The 27,678-nt window shown below is 37.4% G+C and overlaps 2 protein-coding genes across 2 annotated transcripts in view; both read left to right on the top strand.

The window, feature by feature from the left end:
• LOC114364077 (uncharacterized) overlaps positions 1 to 21,592 on the top strand; it is a 126,114-nt gene extending 104,522 nt beyond the window's left edge. The window contains exon 5 of the mRNA XM_028320066.1: positions 20,163 to 21,592. Coding sequence (XP_028175867.1) covers positions 20,163 to 21,592 — 1,430 coding nt within the window. The remainder of the gene's footprint in view (positions 1 to 20,162) is intronic.
• A 1,183-nt stretch (positions 21,593 to 22,775) lies between these two features.
• On the top strand, positions 22,776 to 24,640 carry Erk7 (Extracellularly regulated kinase 7). The gene is made up of 3 exons (XM_028320118.1): positions 22,776 to 23,002; positions 23,472 to 23,636; positions 23,994 to 24,640. The coding sequence occupies exons 1-3, from the start codon at positions 22,776 to 22,778 to the stop codon at positions 24,445 to 24,447; spliced, it is 846 nt and encodes a 281-aa protein (XP_028175919.1). The 3' UTR covers positions 24,448 to 24,640.
• The last annotated feature ends 3,038 nt before the right edge of the window (positions 24,641 to 27,678 follow it).

The following is a 27,678-nucleotide window of genomic DNA, read 5'->3' on the forward strand; positions in this document are numbered from 1 at the left end:
GAATGACCTGTATTTATTTCTCCCCAAAATTGCATTTCTATTCTATCAACTTGAAAATGTTTCTAGATTTGCTTGGGTATTTGTTACTGACAAAATCAATTAGCGAAATACGTAGTCGCCGCCAGGGATGTTATGGACATGAAGTTTATACCGGTTACGGATAGTGAATCATTTCGGATTATCCGAAAGTTTCGGATAATTTCGGTTTTTTTTTATGCTAGACAAGGCAGGTATTTGACCGCAATCGCAACTGGTTACGGATATTACAATTTTAAAAAGGTAAAATTCTAAAAGTATGATGCTGCGCGACCCACATAGCCACTTTATGTACTATAACGGTACCTATGATAAAGGTAAAATAGGCTGGTATATCAGAATGGTGCCAGGAGATGCCAGACAAGTAACAAAATAATAAAAAATATTAAGATTTAGACTCCGCCTTTATCCGAAATTATCCGAAACTTTTAAATCGGTTTCGGTTACGGTTACGGATATTTTTATTTCGGATATCCGATAGTTTCAGGTACGGTTACGGATATCCATAACATCCCTGGTCGCCGCGGTAGCTGTGGTTCTATTTCAAACCTATTTCTAAATGGAATTGAACTGGTGGATTTTGAATAGCCTAAACCCTAATCCATATGAGTTGAGGCCTGTACTCTGTTAAAAACAAGACAAAACTGAACAAAACTGTATAAAAATAATTTAATCTTTACTCACTTTAGATAAGAAATGGGTTAAATANAAGATTAAGGCCGGGATTCCACCAAGGTGGAGCAGAGCGCAAAAGTATTTGAATGACCAATCAGAGGTGGAATTGTGTAAAGCAATTGTAATCATATGACAGTTCATAACGTACGATTATACTGTCAAACGCTTTGTTAACCTGCCTTTATTGTACGTTCGTTTCAGTCAAATGACGTCCACTGCTATACAAAGGCCTCCCCCACGATATTCCACAACGAACGGCCCTGCGCTGCCNTAGGAGGCCTGCCCACGCTACGTCTTCCAGCCCGTGGTCGCCACTCGAGTACTTTCCTGCCCCAACGGCCATCGTCTCTACGAGCTATGTGCCCCGCCCACTGCCACTTGATTTTAGCAATTCTGCGAGCTATGTCGGTTACTTTGGTTCTCCTGCGGATCTCCTCATTTCTGATTCGATCACGCAGGGAAACACCGAGCATATCCTGCTCCATCGCCCTTTGGGTGACCTTGAGCCTTCTTATGAGGCCCATAGTAAGCGACCACGTTGTACGTTATGAGCTGTCAAATGATAACGATTGCTTTACACAATTATTCCACCTCAGATTTCTTTATTTCCACTACTCTCTCCGCTCCTCACAGCTCCGTTACGCGACGAGCCGCCGCCGCTGTCAAATTCTATAGAAAAATTCGACAAAAAGTCCGCTCGACACTTCTCCGCTCTTATCCGCTCTTCTCCGCTCCGCTCCGCTTTGGTGGATACCAGGCCTAAGCCTATACAAGGAAATCACGATTCGCTCAATCACCGGGATTGTCTCACCTGACGCTTTCATAAATCAAATTCGTTGGTTGTGACACATAGCACATGGCACATAATCCGTGCCGTCGTTTTGGTTATCCATAATGACAAATGCAGTATCACCAGCTTAACCAATCCGTGGATAATAATCGATTTTTAATCCATTTTGGAAGGCATATGGCTGACAGCTGTGTCCATACAAAAGGACAGAATATTGACTGTACTAGAATATTATTATGTGTTATTTAAGTTAAAGAATCAAATTTAACTCTATTGAAAATCTTTATTACGTTTATATGTTTTAATTTCATCTTTTTAGCAAGGAAGTTTTTAATTTTTTTTTAAAATTTGGTAAGGTTTCTAATAACACTTTTTACTTTGTAGGGGCAGAAAAGTTCTCGAGTGACAACCGCGGGCCGGAAGACGTAGTGTGGGCAGGCCACCACTAGGTGGACCGACGGTCTGGTGAAGGTCGCAGGAAGTACCTGGATGCGGGCAACGAAGGACCGGTCGTTATGGAAATCCTTGGGGGAGGCCTTTGTCCAGCAGTGGACCTTACTCTAATAAATACTTGATTGAAAATATAATACAAATCTGCATTTAAATTAAAACCCCCAAAAACCAGCTTTCAGATGCAGTGTCAGCATAACACCAACAAAGCCTTTTAATCCATTGTACCTAAAAGGGATGTGGAATATAGAGACAATTTTACTTTATCGATAAAAATTTTGATTAAATACATTTTTTTAATCATTTTCATTTAAAATTGCATTCATTTAAAATTAATTAAATGTGTCTAGAATCTAGATTTACATTTTGTTAGATTAGGCTAGAGATTGACTAGCTTGGCCCGTTATAGTCCACGTGGGTCTGCCATGGATTTTGATCAAAATGTTCATATTTTTCCATTAGTTAATTTTTTTTTCCCAGAAACAGCATCTGACTGTCAATGAAAGTGTGAAGTATAAAGCCACCTACTCAATGAAAGTGTTAAGTAAAAAGTATAAAGAAAGGATGATGGGCACAAATGTATGGAAAGTGGTACCCGCTCCAATAGCAATATATATTTTAAAAGGCCTTTAGATGTAGGAAAATGTCTGCTATGGGGCCAGTTCTAATTCACGTTTTGAAAGCAGTAATTCCACTAAGTATTATAATGAAAATATAACACAATCATCCATGTATACGAGTATGTATTATGACAACAATCTATAAATATAACTAAAAGAAGCATTGAAAAGGAAAGGATTATACCTACGATGAACTACCCAAGCTATTAGCCCTTTATTCGCTTTTATCATCATCATCATGATCATCTTAGCCATAGGACGTGAAGTTGAACATAGGCCTCCCCCAATGATTTCCACAATGGCCGGTTGGTGGCGGCCTGCATCCAGCGCCTTCCCGCTACCTTTATGAGGTCGTCGGTCCATCTTGTGGGTGGACTTATTGGGTCTTGTGGGTTTATTCGCTTTAGCAACTTATAATAAAACCATTAAGAAGTAATAAAACTTTAACCCCTTTATTAATAAAAGTTACACCCTAGTTGATCTTTGGCTTAAATTGTCATTTGGTATGGAAATGTCATTTTAATCCAAGGTTCTTCCTAGGTGTAACTTTTTATGAATAAGGGGGTAGTAGGTACTTCTTTAAATAAAAATATTTATTTCACAATTATCCCCATCAATAATTATAGAGTTAAGGAAGGGTGCTGGAGCAGTAAACCCTTCCATAACCTAAGACCATACGATGGACACGTATGATACTTCTTCTTCTTCCTCGGTCCCTCACTGATGAGGATCGAGACCACAGATAGTGTTCCTCCACAGACTGCGGTCATAAGCTGTGTGGACCGCACGATGCAAACTCCCGCCCACCGTCTTCCTCACCGCGTCCGACCATCTCGTCGGTGCCCTGCCCCGAGCGCGTCTGTATGATACTTAGGTTACACAAAAAGTATCTTTATCTTCGAACGCAACCAGATCTGAGGCTGGTGGCCATAGTAAATGTTGTTCATCTTGGTAAGACCTTTTAAACGATACTAGACACATATCTATTGGAGCCGGGTACCATTTTGCCCATTGTCCTTAGCCGGAAGAAATTGACATACAATTTTTTTTTATTATATAAGTAGACAACGATATTACTTCCATAATTCGTCGCTTGCCTCTCTAACTGACGTAACTGACATTTTTCAAAAATTTCAGGCGATTAGACAGATCGATTCGTCTTGCAAAACTGATTATGATGGTGTAGATAACTCAGTTTCGAAAAAAAATTCAGATACGTCAGTTAGAGAGGCAAGCGACGAATTATGAATTTAGTTTATTGTGACACAAAAAACAGACTTCTTTTGTTCAATAATAAGATAAATTTAATTATTTCATCGATAACAGATTGCTCCCACCCCTTCTCCTAACTAGTATAGTTTGACGGTGGTGACGTAGCTAAGCTGTTTGCCGGCCCTTGTCAACCGGTATTAAGGTGCGGTCTGCCGGTAGGCCGTAGGCCTAAACAACGGTACAACTCTAGCTGAACTATTTCAATATTCTCACGTTGGTACCCGCCGGTGACAGTTGCTTTTTGTTTGTTGGCGATAAAACGTCCTAAGTTCAAAATTGGGGCAGTAAATTACGTCTTGTCTCGTCTTAAAGCCTAAATGAAAGCAACAGCTCAGAGACATTTTTTTGTGGAATTTACAAGGAAAATATGAGTACAATAAAGCGTCCATTAATTACCTACCGTTTTAAAAATTGAATTAAATTTTTTTGCTTAAAATGTTGTTTACATAGGTGTTAGAATCTAAACCGCTTAAGTTAGACGCTTGAAATTTGGCATGCAGGTATCTTAGTAAACTTAAAGCTTAGTTACAACAGGATATTTCAAAATTCCCACGGGAACGGGAGTTAGCGGGAAAAAACATTTGTATGAAAAAATCTAAACCGCGTAAGATAGATGAACGGGATCCACGCGTACGAAGTCGCGGGCGGCCGCTAGTTATAAAATAATTTTCCTCACATACTACTATTAAAATGGCTAACAAATATCTAACTTTTAACAACTAACTTATTTGGCAAAAGACCACTTTCCAGCCCACCCTGTACAACCGTCATATTATTATGCAATTTCCAATGCACTAGGTACTCATTAAATACAGAAAAAGCCACAATGGGCTAGCCCATTTTAGATAATACTTATACTTTTTGGTGCACATTTTCCTCGCATTGTATCGTAGAGTTATCAATAGAAATCAAAAATCAAAAATCAAAATCAAAAAATATTTATTCAGTTTAGACCACAAGTGGCACTTATGAACGTCAATAGAAAATAATAAAAAAAGAAAAAGGTAGCCCTTATGGGGCACTTTACATGTCTCCTTATCTTTTGGGCCCTACCAGCGCTTCGAGACAAACATATGGCAAGTGCTGAGAAGAAACGCCGGAACAAACTCAGTCACCACTTATTGCCAGGAATTATCTAAAGGTAAGAATAGTCAAATTTAAGTACATCAAATATGTGCAGACTGAACTGACCACGCATCCTTGTCATCAATATAGTCTCGAACCTTGTAGTACCCTTTGGACATAAGGGTATTTTTTATATGTATCTTAAATTTGTTTATTGGCAATTCGACAAGGTAAATAATAATTCCGCCTTCAAAATAACGTGGGTTTATCAGAATGGTAGAGTTCTAATGAATTGTTAGAAAACCCCAATAATTTTCTGGAAACTTACAATAATGATTGAAATATTAATGAATATTTGTGTTATGTTAACGGGATAGCAGCATCTTAACTGATATTTTAAATGCGAAAGTTTGTATGTTTTTGATTTTGATGAAACTTTACAGGATTATTATTTATAACCCAGAATAACACATCGCAGAATAACACACCCACACACCCACAATAACAGATCGTCATAAATTATAGGCTATAATTTATGACGATCTGTGACAAACTAAATATCACGAGGGTGAAGCCGCGGGCAAAAGCTAGCTTAGAATAAAAAGAAATATAGTAGACCATTGCGCCAATAGGCTCCCGCTCATCATTTATCTAGACATATAAGAGCGCTTTTACATTAGGGCGTTAGTAGCGCGACTGCAGCGCGGCAGCGACGTTTTTATAATGTGAAGGTATGCATCTGCTGTCACATAGTATGAAATTTTCGTCAGCGCGTCTGTCGCGCGTTTGTCGCGCGTTTGTCGCGCTGCTAAATCGCCTAAATGTGAAAGCGCTATAAAATATTTCTCAATTCTATCTAGTCATTGAGTTAGTTACCCAGACTACTTCTAAAACGAGTGTACGATGTGAAAAGTCATTCGTATTCGGTGATTCGTCATCATTTCCCGCCTCTATCAAAGCCACAGCCACGTCTGCTGCAGGGCTGGTAATGAATAGGCCCAATTAGTGACAGTCGCTGCCATTTCAACAGCCCTCAGGAGAGTTTAGGTCCATTGACGCACGGGAAAAAATCGGGTATCCACTGCGCTGTCACTCCGAAATACGTTAACAGATTTTTTTATGTTGCTATCCCTCTCACACAAAGTAAGACGCCAGCATGAGCGACGGTGACAGACAGACCCGAAATTAAGACTGAGTTGCACCACCTAACTTTGACCGTAACTATAACGATATCCGGTGCTTTTTGTATGGAGTTTGACAGATTTTTGACGTTTGTAAAAGTAAACTAAGATAAAGTAAGATGGTGCAACCCAGCCTAAGTGAACAGCTTTTCGTTCGTTTCAGCCAAATGACGTCCACTACTGCTGCAGACTACTCAAAGACCAACCACAAGGATTTTCACATCCATCTTCTGGTATCTGCTTTTAATATGACAGTCAGAATCAAGATATTAGCAAAGATGCACATTACCTACCTATGTGTGGGAGGCTAAAAGGGCTTTGCAATTTACACTCTCTGTAAAAAGATGTAAAAACATTGTGTATACTTCTTAACACTTATAACCTCTCAAGCGACCCGCGGCGGGAGGAGACGCACGTCACGAAGCTCTAAAGTGCTCTGCGGCGGCTCCCGCCGCAAATCACTTGTCCAAGTTCGGGACCTTGTCATTTAAAAAATATAGTTCTGTTTCTTTCGCTCGAAAGTAATAATGCTTAAGTATGAATGTGATAGCTATATTTTCTAGGCACTATGGTTGCTTTTCAACCAAATTTTTCTCAGTCTGTGTTTGAAGATGACGCGATCCGCGGTGCCCGTCTGGGTAGTGAAAAAGATGGATGTTTTTTATCGTTTAGATGCTTTGGAAGTGTGTTTTTCTTTATAAAAAACGTGTATAATGTGATTAACTTTGGAAATAAGTGTTAATATATAACATTGCTTCTAATTTTGAAGGTGAATCAAGTGCAATCACAAAAAGTGACAAAAATGACGAATCTTTTTTTTCAAGTAAGTGTTGTACCTAAAATATATATTTGTTAGCCTTAAAAGTTACACCAAAAGACGGGTAATTTTATCCAGATTCCAAAAATGTGACTCGATAGTATGTAACGGTAATAATGATAAGCTATTTTAGGGAAAATGCGCAACGGGAATTTTTTTTTATACAGTGTGAGTCACGTTAAAGTGTACATATGAAAATAGATGAAACTAGACCTATTTTTATCGACAAAAAAGAGGTCAAAAATTTTTTGAGATTTTTTTTAAATTTTTTATAGAATTTTTTTTCTTCCAATTACTTATTGTAAAGAAAACGTAATAACTTTTAAACTAAGCGGTATATCCTGATAAAATAAAAACAGTAATAATGCTAAATAACAGGCAATACTAAAAAAATACATAAAATACACAAAAAAAGGCCAACAAATAATAAAAAATGATAATTTTTGAAAAAAATCTGCTTAAAAATTCGTGTTTTTTTGGTTATTTGATAAATTTCTCCAAAAAATGCCCCTATAACTGGTGATTTTTATTACTTTGTATTATTCTCTATCGTATTACTTTCGTAAAACCAAAAATCGCATGTCTCTATCCCTATCACAACGTTTGCAATGATCGTTTCGAAAAGTATAATTTTTTATTATTTTTTGGCCTTTTTTGTGTATTTTATGTATTTTTTTAGTATCGCCTGTTATTTAGCATTATTACTGTTTTTATTTTATTAGGATATACCGCTTAGTTTAAAAGTTATTACGTTTTCTTTACAATAAGTAATTGGAAGAAAAAAATTTCAATAAAATATTTTAAAAAAATCTCAAAAAATTTTTGACCTCTTTTTTGTCGATAAAAACAGGTCTAGTTTTATCTATTTTCATATGTACACTTTAACGTGACTCACACTGTATATATTTGTTAGCCTTAAAAGTTACACCAAAAGACGGGTAATTTTATCCAGATTCCAAAAATGTGACTCGATAGTATGTAACGGTAATAATGATAAGCTATTTTAGGGAAAATGCGAAACGGGAATTTTTTTTTTTTTTCCCGCGGGAAGTGGGGGGCACTTCACGCAGTAGCGCCTTCCCGCCGCAGATCGCTTGAGGGGAGGAGGCAAGGAGTAAAGACTAACGATGAAGATCTACCGATTGCTTGAAATTTTTTATCGCACCCGTTTGACGCACTGGAATTAGGTAACTCATTTTGACACTGGAGGCATTTCAGCCTATGAAAATCAAATACACTAAAAAGTATTTCTGAAGAAAAGAGTTTTCTTCAGGGCAAGTACACGAGTCTATGGCCTTATTTTAACCGTAACAACCGGTGCTTTTTATATGACAAACGTTAAAAATCTGTCAAACTCCATAAAACAATTCAGCCTTAAGCTAAGTAACTTGCTGAAATACGCATACTCTCGCTTCCGATCAGTCCGTCTTTTTTCGAGCAACGTTAGAACTTGTCTGCCTAAGAGTAGGCGCACACCGTTGATTTTTCGTCGGCCGATAGTTTAGTCGGGCAGTTAATCAGTATGGGCATGTATGGGAGTGCGCACACTACGCCGATTCGATTTGGCCGATTCTTCATACAATTTGAAATCGGGCACAACTATCGGCCAACTAAAAATCAACGGTGTGCGCCTACTCTAATAAAAAATCTGTGGAAACCATCAATGGAAACAGTCGTCTGGTATCTTTCCAGACGAATGAATAGGCAGCAAAAATGTTAGCAGCTCGTTACAGCATGTATTACCCTTACTGCCTAATTGCGTATTGTGATTGAGACAAAAGACGAACCACTCGCTCAAATCAGCCACGGTTTGAACACTTAGGCATATTTAACACCTATTTATATTATGAACTAGCGGCCGCCCGCGACTTCGTGCGCGTGGATCCCGTTTTATGCCCTTAGGGATTGAATTTTGCAAAATCCCGTCTTACTGAGCACCTACCTACGTTCTATGCGGGTTCCCCATGCAAAATTTGAGACTCCTAGCTAGAGATGAAACGGATATCCGGCAACTATCCGGTAGGCCGGATATCCGGCCTAAATTTACTATCCGGCCGGATACCGGATAGTAACTCACTATCCGGCCGGATACCGGATATTAAAAAAACTACGACAATTTCCTATTAATAAAATGAAATACATTAATCTTTGAGGTAAATATCAATAAAATGGCTTATAATAATGACGGCTTTTATTTAAAGTCCAAAAAAGCCATTCTTCAAAAAGCCTTTCAAAAAACTAATTTCTTTTTCTGGGCTATTCATTCTAATGACGAATACATAAATACAGGGTGGCCCAGAAGAAAATTCACTTGTGAAAATTGAAGGAAACGAAAACAGTACATTTTTATAGAACTTTAACTATTGCAATTTGAAGGAAATTTAATGAAATTTATTTTTAAATTTACCTTTATTAAATTACATCGCCCAGGAGATTTCCTTGACGCTTACAACATTCGATCAACATACATCAAAATCTTGAAATGCGTTCGTTAGAATTACCTCGAAACCTATTTTCAATTTTTTGCCGAATGCTCAGCTTCAGTTGCTGCATGTTTGTTGGATTATAAAAGTATACTCTATTCTTAATGTAACACCACAAAAAAGAATTTTCTGGAGTGAGATCAGGGCTTCCTGGTGGCCAGGAGATGTTACCCCTGCCTGAAATTATTTTTTTGTGGGAACATGTCTCTTACCATCTAAATGCTCTCATTAGAAGTAGCCCCATCTTGGTGAAACCAAGTGCTCCGGTCATAGCCTTGCGAATCTTGCAGCTTTAAAAATCAAAAAGCTTTTCAGCCTACCAGTATAGCATTCTCAAAAATTAATCATCCTTTCAATGCAACAAACCAATTAAGCAGGTATGAAATCTCACTGCCTCTAAGAAGCGCTAATCTCATTCCAGCAGACTTCTTTTTGCGGGGTTACCTTATGAGCAGAGTATACTCTATTAATCCAAAAACTGTGCAGCATTCATCGATCCTGAATCCATTTCGTTTTCCAAAATTTTGATGCATGTTGACCGAATGTTGTAAACGTCAAGGGAATCACATGTACGATAAAATTTATAAAAGGAAGTAAATTTTAAAATAAATTGCACTAAATTTCCTTTAAATTGCAATAATTAAAGTTCAACAAAAATGTACAGTTTTCGTTTCATTGAATTTTCAAAAGTGAATTTTCTTCTGGGCCACCCTGTAGTAAATAATATCTGTTAATTTCGAAATATTGCCAAATAAAAAAGGCGATCTTTTTTTCACTGATGGTTTGATGACATGATGCATGCAGTTCAGTCAAATTACGCAGCAAGTAAACTAATTTAATTTTCGCTATTCAATCACACACTCACGATAGCAACCAAAATCGCTCGAATTGATCTGCCCCCTAGACAAGTGGCAAAATCTGACATTCTATTCGGACAGATTCGATTTTCGAAAAGTGTGACTAGTCTACTAATAGACCCACTGATCGCGTTCGAAGCACCTGTGCGGCGCTAAACTCGTCACGACATGTAACGAGACAATGGGCCAACTATCCGGCCGCCGGATATCCGGCTATCCGGCCTAGCAGCTGGCCGGATATCCGGTATCCGGTATCCGGCCAAACAACTATCCGTTTCATCTCTACTCCTAGCACTTGCAGCACAAAATATAACAGAAGACAAACTCCATACTAAACGCGCTCGAGCCACGCACACATAGACACCGTTTCAAGCAAGACTGTCTTGGACGAATGCGAGCGCGACGTGGCGCGACAGACGTTCGCGCCACACGTTCGCTGTGGTTCGCTTGAGTCACGCGCCGGTCAACCGCCTGTGATATTATTTTGTTTTGCGAAATTGACGAAAATGAGTGAACAGAAAAAGTCGTATTATAATTGTTCGGTATTTGGTTGCTTAAACTCATCATTAAATACCGAATTTTCATTTTTTAAATTNGCTATAAAAACATTTGTCGCTTAACAATTTATAAAGCTGGTATTTAAATTGCTTAGTGGGTAAGTCCTTCATTGCGTCCGGAAGTTTATTGTACAGTTTTATAGACATAAAGTAGCAATTTCTCTGAAAATTCGTCGTTGAACAAGACGGTACCACCAAACGATTAGGATACCGTGTAAAAAATGTACAAATCTCTCGTTTCGTTTGAAAAGAATTAATATTGTTTTTAGTAAATATACATATTTCAAAAATATACATTGATGGTAATGTCAGCAAATTAAGTTTTTTAAATATTGGTCGACATGAATCCATTGGCCCAGCACCACAAATAGCTCTCAGACACTTTTTTTGAATTAAAAAGGCACGCTGGATATCGACCGAGTTTCCCCACAGAACAAGACCATATCTTAAATTTGAGCAGACGTAGCCGTGATACGCAGCAAGTGCTGTCTTTTGATCACTAATTTTTGCAAGGCGGTATAAGGCAAACGCAAATCTATTAATTTTTTGGCAGACACTAGATACATGTTCCTTCCAAGTCAAATTAAAGCCAACTCAATTATTAGGAATATCGAATTGTTTTAGAGAGGTTTTAGGAATTACTGGATAACTAGCTTTTGCCCGCGGCTTCACCCGCGTGAAATTTAGTTTGTCACAGATCGTCATAAATTATAGCTTATTATGTTATTCAGGGTTATAAACAATAATAATGTAAAGTTACATCAAAATCCGTTCAGTAGTTTTTGCGTGAAAGAGCAACAAACATCCAGACATCCACACTTTCGCATTTATAATATTAGTTGGATAATAGTGTCAACCACTCAACTAAATACTACTTCCTTCTCGTGTATTTGTTTGCAAACTATTACTATAATAACGTACTAAATATAAATGAGTATACGTGGATATCTGTTATTGTCTTTCTTGCATAGTATTAAGAGTAACATTTTTCTATCATAACGAAATAAACGCAACACATGACAAGACAACCCTGGCGCGACGGCCGAGCGTGCGAGCGAGAGAGGTATGCAAAGCGAGGTACATACATGAGTTTACCTTCTGTTATATTTTGTGCTTGCAGTTTCTGAGATTTAGTGATGGATGATGAGTGACTGTGAGTCAGTCAATCAGTGACCTTTCGCTTTTATAGATATAGACAGATATTTAACTGTTTAGTATTGTAACTAACGCCCGTATTTACAAACATTACAGTGCGCGACACGCCGACACACGTACCAATCACAGAGCTCTATTAAACGCTGTGCGTTCCATTTGCTGCTTCACTTAAGGAAGCACCGTTTGTGAATACGGACGTAACTATAATGTAGAGGCACACATACTACTTTTAGGTATCCTACCGAAGGTACTATAAAAAGATATCAACTTATTCTCAAATCTAAATTCTAGTTTAAAATCTAGTTTGTAGAAAATTTACATAAACCACGGACTCTATTCGAATAAGTTTATAGTCGACATTTTAATTTGATTCAATAGGTAGCTCATTTATATATGTAGATGCAATAAGGGCAATTATATTACACAAATATTTTATGGTGAGTTGTCGTCTCTACAATGGATCGTTTGATCACTAAAGAACACTTTACAACACTTAAGTATGCTCACAAACATTACTATGAGGTCTCACAGTGTGTGTGGCGTGGTGTGCACAGGGTGACAGACGAACCAATCCAACTGCGTTCGATTTGCTGTGTCAAAAGCAAGCATCGTTTGTGAATACGGGTGTTTTAATAATGTTAAATTGAACCGCCAAATCGGGAAGTTTTTCATTCGAAGTATCGATATTTCTGGAATCCAAATGAGGTACGTCGATAAAAGAGTGGGCGTGCCCCTGCATAATCCACCGTTGGTCATTCTACGGGTCGCAGCTTCCACAAACTTCGGTTCTCTCAGCGGAACCCTGAACCGTAATGTAAAACGGTTCAGTAACTCCAGTCTAAATTCTATTTTAAGACTAATTGATCGGATTAGCGTAGACGCAGACCACCGACTTTTAGTTGGCCGATAGTTGGGACGGTTCTAAATTGTATGAAGAATCGGCCGATACCAAATCGGTGTAATATGCGCACTTTCATACATGTCCATATTGATTAACTAACTGACCCAACTATCGGCGGACAAAGTATGTGGTCTGCGCCTAGGGTAATAGCCCAAAAGACGGTTCGGATTCATTAAGGCCTTATAAGATTGAAAAACATTGTTTTTGTTATATTATAGCCAGAGCCCAATGAAATAACGGAGCTGCGAGTTACTATCCCCAAAGCTCCGGCCAAATTAATGCGTGCAGCTCGCGTCGATGGCGATGGCGATCACTGCACGTGCATAGATCGCCGCGTTCAATGACAGGACGCGTTGATGTGAACTCAATCGCTACAAATTCATACACGACATTTTGATCCGCATCGCGCACGCAGGCTGCACGCGTTGGTTTAGCCGAAACTTAACTTGGACATTCGTCCGCAGCTCCGTCTCAGACGATGGCTAAACCTCACCTGTTCCTTATAATCACAATTTTTATCACTTAAGCGAACCCTCTGATCATTATTTCTCTATGCCCAAATGCCTCCCCGACGCAAACACTTGAACAGGAAAATTGCTATGACGTCTAGGGACTCGGCATAAATTCATAACTTTACATCATCATTTAAAAAAGAGAAAAATCCCCGCCAACAGTCTTGATGGCGTGACAGCTCAGATTTTCTCTCTGCCAACAAAAGTGAACTCTATTCTCTTCACTTTGGAATTACAATCGCGTGTTCCAGAATATCGGACTTCGGTCTGGAGTACAGTTCATAAAAACTTTGGAATCTGGAAATCCCGTAGATTAGGGACATTATGACAAATACATGGTAGTAATTTTGGTTTCTGACATGCTACTAAGTCAACCACTTGGGGAAAAAGAAAAGATGTTAAAACGATTCTGCCTTCCTATAACTCGCTGTTATGTCGCGTGAAATGTTATTTGCTTGGGTGTAATGTAATGAGTTTAGTGCCTTCATAAATACATTTGATTCTTTCTTTCTTTCTCTTTTCGTAACGGGACAGCATTTAACAGTTTATTTCAGATTACAAACACTAAGAAGTAAAAAAACTTTTTTTGTAGTCAGTATTTTTTTTAAAGTCGGTTTATTAAACGCAGTTTATTTTATTTTTTACTTTTTAGTGTTTGTAATCTGAACTAAACTGACTGGTTTCCTATTCATCATTAGCCATCTCTTTATTTAGGCAAATCGCGGTTTTTACTAATTTTTTCCATGTGCCAATTAGTTTTACAATGGTTTAATGATTACACAGATGCGTACTTTTATACCCTACAGTTTGAGATAAGTTTCATTGAGATATCTCCAAAACTGCCGAAGTTATCGATAATCAAAGGAATCAATTCCGAAAAAAAATCTGTTCGAACTAGTGTTCATAAAATAAAAACGACTAAATTAAATTGTATATGGGACCAAATGGCAAGTATCTACTACTATCGAACAAAAAAGAATCACTCAAATCGGACGAGAAATCTGTAAGTAATCGGTGAACATCGATTACTTAAAGATACCTAGACGACGTAATTGTCACAAACAAAGTGGTCACGTGAGCATGCCAAAAACTACTCAACCAAATCAAATTAAATTTTTATGAGACCAAATGGCAACTATTCCGCATCTATGAAAACAAGAGTCACGTAAATCGGCTCAGAAATCTTGGCGAGATCGGTGTACATACATAGAAAAAAAAATACCAACCGAATTGAGAACCTCCTCCTTTTGTTGGAGTCGATTAGAAATAGAAAGTGATTTTAAATAATTTAAATATGATCATTAATTTACTGTTTTCAAAAAACCAGCTACAAAAAAGGAGGTTAATAATTGTATCAGCTTAATAATCCTACTTTATAACACGACGAAGTAAAATGTTTTCATAAAATGAAAACATGGCACAAAAGAGCGTTTCCGAGTAAAAACGCCCAGTACATTATGCACAAAAAATATTTTTCAGACAAAATGACTCCCCAAGAGCGTCATCCTTAAAACGTTCGCCAAAAAACCCTTGGATTTTGCGAAAATTTATCCCGGGTATTACCAGAGGTTAACATTTACACCCCGACCCTTGTAACTAGCGTGATATCCCGGCTATTTCCACTTTGACTTTGGAAATAATAACCACCGTTCACCAGAATTTGGAATCCTTCCGCATTCCGCCGCAAAACGTTTTGGGTGCGTTACATCGATGATTAGTAGAGGACTTCATATGTTAAGTGGGTACATTCGCGTAGATGGGTAGACTGAATTGAGGATCTTCGTTAAATTGTGGTGCGGTGTCCATGAAACTACTGACCAAAGGCCTCATTATCTTGCTGCGAATAGTTGTCAGCACCGTGGGGCGTTTTAGATAATATTCAATGGTTCGGAGCGATGTATCGTTAAAACTGTTGCTCTAGTAATGGCATTGAATCTGAACTGGGGAAATGATAATGGAGCCAAAAACTATATTTTGGCTTGTATTTATGAATTAGGCAGAGCTTATAGGTACGACTTGGCGACTATGTAACGAAAGGATACCCAAGTAAATAGATACATGACGGGTGCTTCATTACATTGTAATGAGGTTCTCGCTCGGTATGTATTCTCATTGTTATTTAAACTTCCCTTATGGTATGTATTCTCATTGTTATTTAAACTTACTTCGTACGCGTGGATCCTGTTTTACCCCCTTAGGGGTGGAGTTGCGTAAAATCCTTTCTTAGCGGATGCCTACGTTATAACATCTACCTGCATGCCAAATTTCAGCCCGATCCGTCCAGAGGTCTGGGCTGAGCTTTCATAGATCACTATGTCAGTCAATCAGTCAGTCAGTCACCTTTGAGTTATATTGTATATTTAGATACATAGTATTATGATCACTTCGAACTCCAGATATTAAGTAAGTACATAATTCTATCACACGTACATGTGCTCTTAGCAATACAAGCACTAAAAGCGCCTCAAGATATACACTGCCATCATAATATTATGTGTTTGTAATAAGTAGACCTACTATGTTACAACAAAAATGACATTATAATGTGCAGTCGAATGTATCTACAACAGCATTTTGGATCAATGAGAGAAAGCTCATGACAGCCTATTAGGCTAGTTGCCTAAAAAAATTTTTTTAGTCCGTAATGTTTAATATCAAAAAATATTGGACACATATATTTTTATTTGTCAATCTAACAAATAATTACATAGTTATGGTGCGTTGAAGTTACGCACGACGTCACAACGTGCGGCATTTTTAAGCAAGCGTTGACGTCACGGGCCTCTTATGAACTTTGGGGCGCTTTATCTCTTTAAATTTTCATTAGTTTGAAAAAATGAAATATACGTGTAGAGTATTTTTTGATAAGTTAACTGACGGACTAATTAAAACTCTTGCTTTTTGACCCAGGCAACATCCCCATTGACTCGCTAGTAGTAAACAAAAGATAATGGCAAACATACACGCAGCGTGGGACGTCCACCCACAAGGTGGACGGACGACCTCATAAAGATAACAGGAAGGAGTTTGATGCAGGCTGCTACCAACTGGGCAATATGGAAATTACTTAATAGGGGAGGCCTATTCAGCAGTAGACGTCCTGTGGCTTAAAATGATGCTAATGATGATGCGATATAATATTTAAAGGGTACAAATACAATTAAACTTTATGTTCTGTTTATGACTTTAATTTTCAGGTAAGGAAATAAAATGGCGATTCCAAATGAAATATGAAGATAAATATCGCGAAAACAAACTAAATAATGTTGCGTACTGAGTACAATAATCGTAACACAAACTTTTATTAAAGCCCATCCATAATATCTAAGGCGCAGGGTATTGTGGCGAGTGGCGCAATTGGCAAGCGCAAACAGATTACAAAGACGAAGTGAAAATAAAATAAAAAAAATCCTTTTATTTCTATCTTCTAATTGTCAAAATAAATATTGGAAAAGAGACTAATAAAACAAAAAAAAATCATTTATGTCTCAAAAGTCTTTGAGCAGTGTGTGTTTCCAGTGATGGTATATTGGTCTGAAACGTGGTCGCTTACTATGGGCCTCATAAGAAGGCTCAAGGTCACCCAAAGGGCGATGGAGCGGGCTATTCTCGGCGTTTCCCTACGTGATCGAATCAGAAATGAGGAGATCCGCAGGAGAACCAAAGTAACCGACATAGCTCGCAGAATTGCTGAAATCAAGTGGCAGTGAGCTGGGCACATAGCTCGTAGAGACGATGGTCGTTGGAGCAGGAAAGTTTTCGAGTGGCGACCACGGGCTGGAAGGCGTAGCGTGGGCAGACCTCCTACTAGGTGGACAGACGATCTGGTAAAGGTCGCGGGAAGAGCCTCGATGCGGGCAGCGCAGGACCGTTCATTGTGGAAAACCTTGGGGTGGGGGCTTTGTCCAGCAGTTGACGTCATTTGGCTAAAATTAACTATGTGTCCACTGCAGAAACACCGCTCTCATTCGACTCGCTGTCACTCCAGCCAGTGTAACAGAATATTTTTTTCCTCACAGTCACAACAGTGTGACACAGAACGCATTTCTAGTAATTATTTAGCTCGCTTGCGATAACATTTTTCCGTAGGTACTGTGAAGTCTACAGTACACGTAATTCCGTGACAACTACTCTTACCGGACATGACTCTCATTGCCCATAATTTTTTTTGATTTATTTGATATTTTTACTGCTCATAAATTAGTATTTGAAACCATTTCTAACGCCCGTATTCACAAACGATGCTTGCTTAGTGAAGCAGCAAATCGAACGCACAGCGTTAAATAGAGCTCTTTGATTATGTCACCTTGTGCGTCCACCCGCACTGTGAGACCTCATAGTAACGTTTGTGAATACAGGCGTAAGTATGGGTAAGTAAGTAAGGTATGCAATATTCATTAATACAATTTTTATCTATCTTTTCAGATATTTTTCGCAGCGTTCCGCTACCGCCTATGACTGAAAAATCCCTTAGGGCAGTTACATACCTGACCAGTTTTAATGTTACGACCGTACTCAATGGCTCATGCCTAAATTATATTCATTCCGAATGTGTGCGCTCGCCGTTTTTTGGATTATCCCATATTTTATCAACTTTCAGAACATAAACAAGTACAAACCTTTTCTATCCTACGTCTGATCCAATTACTTCAATTGCAAGTTGTAGGTATCTTCAATTGGCGCACTTTATTTTTATGTACGCTTGCCCAAACAAAAGAAATATGCTAAAGCCTGGTCCGTGAGCACGTAGAATTTTGTCCAATGACCCCAAGCTACCCATCCTTATCGCTCGCGCGTAGCTAGGTAGCTGGGGGTCATTGGACAAAACTCTACGTGCTCACGGACCAGGCTTTACCATAGTTCTTTCCAATTTAAACGAAATTGACAAATACAAATATGCATCGGTTTTAGAACTACATATTATTTGTGAGGTATATTCAATATAAACATTATGGGGGGTGTTACGGCTCCTGCGCGCATACGTCACTCGCCATACTAAAATATGTAACATTGCTCTAGTAAAATCCTAGGCGTTTAGCTAGTTACTGTTAATATTCAAATGTCATTTCACTTGCCTTCCGATCGTCGCGATACGCACATCAATTTGTACTATTNACTGACTTGCATGTAAACCAATTTAAAAAATGTCTTTATGAATGGTTAGTTGATAAATGTTTTTATACTGTCAAAGAATTTCTGAGTGATTGATTTGTGTACCTATAATGACTTCAATTTTTTAATTAATTTATTATTGTTATTATTATTATGTAGATTCTAATTTTGTAAAATTTGCAATTAATATTATGTAGATTCTAATTTTGTAAAATTTGCATGCCTACCCTGGACAAAACATGTTGGACTTGACATTTTCTATCGACCATTTTGTTACCATGTTTCTGAGCAAATAAATGATTTATTATTTATTTTTATATTATTATTTATGAAAAGAGCTTTCATATTTCTTTAGCCAGTGTTCGGTAATACACATTACATTAATATCAAAACTTTTTAAGAATAGCTCTATTTCTAAGACTTTGCTGGCCAAGCCTTGAATATTTTGATGAACAATCTTGAATATTCCGGGCTTGGCCTTTGTCGAGTGCCTCAGTTTAAACAACTAGTAGTAGGTACAGTCATNGCCCTACTACATCTTTGCGTTCTTTACATTTAATATTATTATTGACAAATATTAAGGAGCCTCCGTGAATGGCAGACTTCCTGTAAAACGCGCTACATAACTGATAATTATCTATGTAAAGAGAGCTTTCATATTTCTTAAGCCAGTGTTCAGTAATACACATTACATTAATGTCAAAACTTTTTAAGAAAAGCTCTATTTCTAAAACTTTGCTGGTCAAGCCTTGAATATTTTGATGAACAATTTTGAATGTTCCAGACTTGGCCTTTGTCGAGTGCCTCAGTTTAAACAACTAGTAGTAGGTACAGTCTTAATATTATTACTATTTACATAGTGAGAAATCAAATTATTAGTACCCTGATTATGATTATTTTTATGAATATGATTACATTTAATATTGAATGCAATCAAAGAGGCTAATTTATTCTNAGTACCCTGACTATGATCGGTTTTATGAATATAATTACATTTAATATTGTATGCAATCAATGAGGCTAATTTATTCTTTAATTTTTTCGAGAGATACATTGTATCTACAGTCAACTTAAAGCTAGAAATAAATTTATTTACGTCAAAAAGTAAAAGTGCGTCGCTATGACGATAAGTCAAGTTATACATAAGTATATTTAAATCAAATATGTTCTTGTTTATGTTATTTATATTATACCCTGAATTTACATAGGGTAAAGTGCACAAAATTATCTTAAATTTTAACCTATTTTGCAAATTCAATAATTGGTCAATATTTTGAATTATACTCTTTTTATCTACAGAGTAACTATTACCATACATTATAATAACATTGGAGTTCTCATCTAATTCTTGGTTTTGACCAATTTCGTAAATTATCTCTGTCAGAAACCTGCCTGGATAGCAAAAATTTAAGACTTGTGTATTCAAGTGCTCCCTGAGCATAGAACCTAACCCCTGACCAAGCTGATCAGAATAAATAAAGGTTTTTCTTCCATTACCGGTATCACTAAGTTTTTCAGATAAGTTTCTTTGGGATTCAGTGAATAATATGTCTCTTATAAATATGTTTTATATGTTTTTTATATGTTTGCCTCTTATAAATAAGAAAGTGTTGTGCTCGTGATCCTGTACAACATTTCCATACTAAAAGTCAATGAGGGCTATCGTTTTTATACTTAAGGATTTAAATTACCACAAATTCAGATCTCAAAATTTGACGGTACTTATTTCCGATGGTTGGAATTCCATGATACTTTTGAAAGTTTAATACATAATAACAGTAGAATATCTCCCATTCATAAATTCCATTATCTTGTTTCCTACCTAGAAGGGGAAGCAGCCAGGATTATATCAAATTTTGAAATATCGTCAGCAAACTATGAACAAGCTTGGCAGCTTCTCTGCGATCGTTATAATAATAAGCGTCTTTTGATAAACCATCACCTAAATTCATTATTAAATAATATTCAGCCACTATCGCGTGAATCTGAAAAATCATTACGCTTTATGGTTGACCATATGACTAAAAATTTACGCGCGTTGTCCAGCTTAGGCCAACCTACCGATCAATGGGACATGTTGCTTATTTTCATATTTTCAGCTAAACTAGACAATCATACCTTAACTAAGTGGGAAGAGTACCGCAATACTCTCCAAGATATGCCTACACTTAGTCAATTTCATAAGTTTTTAATTGACCGCGCAGACGTGTTAGAATCTATTAATAGAAACAAGTACGATAACAGCAATCACAATAGGAATGCGCTCCCAACGCCGCGCAGCTACGACGCGCGCAACAATAACAAGGGAATGACTCATACTAAGGCGCTCTCTAGTGTTCATGAACAGGAATCGCATAATTTTGTGTGCATTATTTGCGGTGGCAATCATAGAATCTACAATTGTTCTATTTTTAAAGCCAAAAGCGTTCAGGAGAAACTTAATGACGTTAAAAAATACAAATTGTGCGCTAACTGTTTGAGACAAGGTCACTCAATTAGTGATTGCCGTATGGGACCATGTCGTGAATGCAAAAATAGGCACAACACCTTGCTTCACGCTCCCACAACTATATCCAACGTTACGATAGACACGTCTGACTCCACACTTTCCAATTATTGCACACAAAATCAGCAGATACTTTTATCTACAGCTTTGATTGAAGTTCGTAACCCAAACACAAATCAATCAATGAAGGTTCGAGCTCTGTTAGACTGTGGAAGTCAATCTTCATTTATCACAAAATCACTGCAAAACAGGTTAGGTTTAAATTGTAACACGTTAAATAATCTCAAGGTCATAGGAATAGGCAACAGCTGTTCCAACCGTGCTGTCAAAAGCTGCTCGGTCCAACTAAATTCACTCAACACATCATTTAGCGCACAACTAACATGTCTTGTGCTGGATGAGCTAACCACTGAGCTTCCGAAAGCTCCTATTAACATTAAACATCTTAATTTACCATCACATCTTGTTTTGGCCGATCCAACCTTTCACCAGCCGTCGAAGGTTGATGTTCTGATTGGAGCCGATATATTCTGGGATATTTTAGATAACGAACAATACTCACTAGGTGCCCAGAATCCCAANAAATTTATTTACGTCAAATAATTCTATTAAAAATATTAATTGACCTATATTAAGAATAATTTATTTTCATTTATTTAATCTTTTTTACACGCAATAAAGATGTACAAATTGCAGACTTAACGTTAAGAAGCATTTGTTACCAGTCAACCATAGGTTAAGCAGAGAAAATTATGCGGTACAAAAGTTTTAACGGTAGATACTTACATAGAAAGACACTGGTAAGTAGAGTAAGACGAATGTTTGCATAATATTGTGCTATATTTTACACCTTTTTTAATAATCGCAGATCTGTAGGCATCCAGATAATTAATTTTCCTACCTACATTTTTAATTAGCAAATTAGGCATCTGTGACGGACATTCATGACGCTTCCCATCGGCCCCTCTTGACAAAAACGTGTGGTGTTTTCCCGTCCGCCCCATTCGACAGTCGTTAATAGACGAGTGATTGCTCGCTAATTGAGTGATCCACGCTAATGTTCCGTTCGACGCCGGATTGGTACTCAATTGATAAATGACGTTCCATTCGAGTTTCACTTAGAGGGTTGGAGTTGAGTCATTATTCGATTGAGAATAAACTTTTCAAACAATCTCTCACTTTACCTGGAACATCACTTTTCACTCTGAACTTTTGGATTCACTTTTGGATAAATATTTAATTTGAAAAAATAAATGACAAAAAAACATCAACACTGATGAGTGATGACCGATTTCAAAAGATAATTTTATGATCTTTAGGATCTTTACTTTAATTTACTAAAACTTATTTAAACGTTTTAGTTTTGACAATATTCTGGCATTAACCAGCTTTGTATTCAACAGAAACTTTCGTTATTTTCAGAACTACAGAAGCTTTGTAAAAATTTTATAATGCCTACAAAAGTATTCTTGAAACTTTTGCGTTGGATAGCAAACATTGGAATAATATTCTCGACCATAAGCGAAAGGTTGGAATACTTTAAGTTGAGTGTCGACTAGAGCACTTCTGTGTAATGTTATGTTCTTACGTACAAAACAATACAGGTAAAAACTCAGTCTTTCAAAGCATTTTTATGCAATGCAGTGTTACAGAAGGTAGGAACGAGGTGAAATCAATAAGTAAAGATGTTACTTGTATCACTGTGTAATGCAGAATCAACCAGAATAAAACATGTCGGTAGTTTNGCCCTCATTGAAACTGGTATCTTTTATCAGTGACAGGATTCATGCCTCGAGTTTTGACGCTTGCAGACATATCAGCCGTATGCAGCGGCTACGGCTCCTCACTCATCCGTGAACAAGCCGCTTGCGGGGGCGCGGCGGGGGCTGCGCTGAGCGCTCTGTTGGCGTGCGCGCCCAGGGATGCCGCAGACCTGGTGCAAAGGCTGCTGGTGTTCAACCCTGCGAGGCGGTTAAGCGCTGAGAGGGCGCTGGACCATGATTATGTTGCCAAGTAAGTGGTGTAGAAACAGAAACATGGTAGGGGTTCTTTTCCAGATTATCTTGCTGAAGGCAGACCTGAATAGCCCTGACAAGCTAACCTTAGCTGGTCTTCTTCACCATGCATGCAGCATGGTGTCTGGGTCTGCTGTTGGCGTGTTGAAAAGGTGTTGGATCACAACTATGTAACAAAGTGAGTGTTACATACACTGGAAGACGGTAGTTCTTTTCTCCAGACCAGTTTGCAGGTAGATTGAACATCCGTGACTAAACTACTCCCCGCTGCTCTCAATCTGTCTACGCTGATGACGTGCGAACCCTTGGAAGCTGGCACTTGATGCAGAGGCTGTTGACCCTGCAGAAAGTTGTAGTACTGAAAGGGCGCTGTTCCATAATCGACAAGTGTGTGCCATAAGAAATGAGAATTACGAAAATGTTCTCTTCTAAAAAACCCTCTAAAAAATACTTTTCTGAATCAAAAGGTTCCACCGCGAACGCGACGAGCCGACGCTGCCTTCCGACGTCCTCCTGCCTCTAAGGGACGACAAGCAGATGTCAGTGGACGACTACAGGAACAAACTATACAGCATCATGGCGAAGGGGTCGCATACTCACACCAATGGACACGTGAAGAAGGCTCAGCCCAGGTATGTATCGACTGCCTCAGGTGGGAAAAACTTGACCATCACTGGTTGGGTTTTATTGACGGTCAAGCTGTAGTTCCTGGCTGCACAGGAGTTGCAGCGGTGGGGACGAGAGGTGGGAATTGTCCCGTTACCCCTGAAAGGAGGTTTGGCCTCCAATGAAACCAACTAGTGAAAGTAGTTTTGGACCTTTCTGTAAGCATTTTTCTGGTAATAAACAAATAGAATATACTCTCAGGAATTCCTTCTACCTTCTAGCTGTTCCTCTGCTTCAAAATACCTTATTTATCTTTAAAATTACTTAGCTGATATTTTGTATACTTTGTGAAAAGATTACACAAAATAATTTATCCTCCACAGTGCCAAAAACCACACTCTTCCCACTACAACTAAGATCAGAAAATCGTTCAACGACCCAGAGATATCCCGGTCTTCTAAGCCCAAGCATGTCAGCGCTTCCGCCGACCAAAAGACTCGAGTCAAATCCAGGCCCATAGAACGGCCTCTGAAAGAGTACAGATCAGACCAGACCATTTCCAAGCCCATGAGAGCTACGAGAACTTATGACAGCCACTGGATGGAAAATTCCAACTGCCACGGGGACTATTTCCAGCCAGTGACGAGACAAAGTCCTTCGGAGACCGGCTTCATGAGTGGTAAGAAACCTTCCGTACAGCATAGAAGGAATTCCACGTCTTTTTCGACGATCACTATAGGGGGGGATGCGGACTACAACCATTTTGTGGGGAGGAACCAAAGGCATGGGGTGATTACTGCAAGTGCCTTGATGGATCTGAGGACCAGTATCCGATGAATTTAAGGACTCGACTCCGAATCTCGGTTTTTTTATGCGTAGAGTTTTAGTGACACTTTTTCAAATATTTTTAGCCAAAGGCATAATGTGGATTCATAGATCGTTTCATCCACGAAGACGCACCCCACCATTCTTCCGCTAATGTTTGAGTGTTATCGGTACACACTAAATTATCCATTTCGCACAATACAATAATGACGCTCGGATTGCTCGGATCAAACTCCTCGCACCCGCGCTTCCCTCGACCAAAAATAAGTGGGGCGCGTCTTCGTGGATGAAACGATCTTCAACTGTTATTGTTCCCTTTTTGACTTTTTAGAGAGAAAGTCAATGTTTTTTGAATATTTGAAAAAGTGTTATTAAAGTTCAGTAACGCAGTTGTACGCTTTGTAATTATTATTAGTTTTTATTGGAGACAACCTCTTTATTATGGCAGAGAGTGATTATTATTGTTTCTTAAAAAATAAGACGACTTTTTCAAGTTCTCTAATACCTATTTGAAGTTATTATTTTGATTGAATGAATGTTAGTGCTATTTTTTGTCTTTCTCTACAGCTGTGTTATGATTCTAGTCATTCCCAATATTATTATTTTCAAAATTTAGAGAAATAAAATAATCCGTCCATTAGATTGTATGATAAATTTTTAAAGTAAAAATAACAACACGCAATTTTGGTATTTTATTAGATTTAAAATTTCACGTAGGAATAAAATTTATAGTAAAGTAATAAACAATTTATCAATACGATGTACTGATATAATTCTTAAGAATTATACATATAAAAATAGTTGTCGTGACTGTCTGAATATTGCACAAAGAGTGATTTTAAAAGTTATACATATAAGATAATATAATATGTAAAATTTTATGTTTTTTAAATAATAAAATACACTGCCATAACAGTATTATACAAATGACTCCATACCATAGTTATACACATAGTTGTGCATATTCATAAAATTATATCTAGCAATTTTATAATATCCTAAATACAGAAATAGATAAACTGTTACAAATATTTTACAGTCCAGCGATACCATTTTACAATTTTGCTGTTTATTTTACAGTTGCGCTATTTTATTTTACAGTTAGGTACGCTATTTTATGCGAAGTTAAAAAGTGAGAAAAATTGTAGATCGTTTCTAAAATATGATATTCATACCAAATAATATGATTTGCTCATAAAACTGTAGGTAATACATATTTACAAGATTTTAGCTTGTACAGAAATAGGTTTAAAATTAATTTAAATACCACGTTTTCCCTAAAATTTGTTTGATGAGGTAAAGTATTAGAGACGTAAAGTAAAATTGAGAATTGTAATGTAACACAATGAAATTCAAACCAAAAGTTGTTCAACAATCATCAGATAATTTAGATGTAGCATTTTTTTTTAAAACAGTGACGTTAACATGACGATTCCTATTTATTAATCTAGACTGCTCCCGTTAAAGTAACAGAAATGAGCTGGAAATGTCACTAAAAGATTTTGTTACTGTCTTTTTGTTAATTGACTTGTATAAAAGTGGATTATACTAAATGTGTGAGATATTTCTCCTCCAATTCTGTTCTAGTGTTGTAGAGCAAGAGACAAGTTGTTTTTTTTTCCTAGTTCCTTCTGTAAAAATATATCTGACAATGGTATCCCTTAAAATATTACCTATACCTAATTAAGAACATAAGGTGACTTGACTCGCTGGCTTAGGTCTTGTGTAACGTTTGCGCAGACGATGCACTTTTCTACAGAGGACACTACTTTTTATACGGCGTATCGCTATAGGTCGCGCAGCGAGAGTTGAGGTTTAGGTGTATACGGCACTCACGAATTATAACACGGCGCAATATAGCGGCGTATACAGGAAGTACAGGAACGCACACAACACATAAATATTCAAGTTCAAATATCGAATACACTATATCTACCTCGCTCTTGCTGAATGTGAGCAAGCGAGACAAAGTTATTGTCGGTCAGACTACACATGACGTCAGCGCGGTGACATCTTTGCTTGTGCTTGTCGCCTCAACTCTCGCTGCGCGAGGCGACCTATAATTTTGGTCCTCTGTGGGCATTATTTGATAAAGTATATTTATTGGATAAAAAGGGACCTCCTGGATAGTCTATCGCCTGCGCAGGTCTAAAGCGAGTAGAACGCTGTGCCTTGAAGGTAGCCCCGTACAGGGGCAATTGTTTTGACACTTTTGTATGTATTTACAGAACTCAAATAAATGGTTGTACTTGATGTTGTGTTTATATTGATTTCTACATCCCATTTCAGTCAGAATAGGTAGGTATATTTTTTTAAAAATATTTTTAAACCGGCAGACAGTGGTGACTGAGTTTGTTGCGGCGCTTCAGCACTTGCCAAATGTTTGTCTCGAAGCGCTGGTAGGGGCAAAACAGAATGAGACATGTATAGGCTCCATAAGAGCATTTGACGATTTGCAAGTACCTACTAATTTAATTAGTCTAAACAAATAAAGATAATTTTGATTTTTGATTATAATTCGTATATTTACACCCTTCAGTGATTTTGGAAAGTAAAAATATAAATAAATGTTCCCTAACTACACAACACACTATCAGTTAGCTTGTTTAGGTATTGTTGGCATAATCTCTGGAACTAGGAACTTACTTATCCAAAACAAATACCAACGGTCTCGGCTTAGGTTCTCAGTGAGCAATGTTATGTAGGTACCTACTAGACTAGAATTGAGTAAGATATTGGCATCAATATCCCTTATTCAAACGCGAGCTGGTATGCATTTTTTTTACAAAGTTGAAGTGGATTTTGGGTAATTGTGGGTCACTTATTTCATATTTTTGATCAAAATTTATAAAAAAATAGTGGATGGGGTAGTTTTTTGGGTGGTAAATAATTTACCATTATCCATTCATGACTACAAATTATTAAATGTTGGTGGTAAAATAGTTACCATTGTCCGTTTTGGTTTATTTTTGGTTCTTGACTAGTGACTTCCTCTTGGTTCTACCCATATTTTATTAAATATTTTGGGAATGAAATAAATTTATTGTTTTTATAAAAAAAATATTTATTAATATTACTTATTATGCTTACAATTAGGATGCTTACCTTGAGTCTGAAACTAACAATTCACTAATTACGTAACGTCAAAACGTTACGTAAATAGTTATCAAAATAACTTAAAATTTCTCCAAATATTTATTTAGTTTTATTTGTGCACATACAAAAAACAACAGTTTTTTTTAT

Source organism: Ostrinia furnacalis, unplaced genomic scaffold, assembly GCF_004193835.3.
Source record: "Ostrinia furnacalis isolate ACB-3 unplaced genomic scaffold, ASM419383v2 OfSCF7348, whole genome shotgun sequence".
In the NCBI taxonomy this organism is placed as follows: domain Eukaryota; kingdom Metazoa; phylum Arthropoda; class Insecta; order Lepidoptera; family Crambidae; genus Ostrinia; species Ostrinia furnacalis.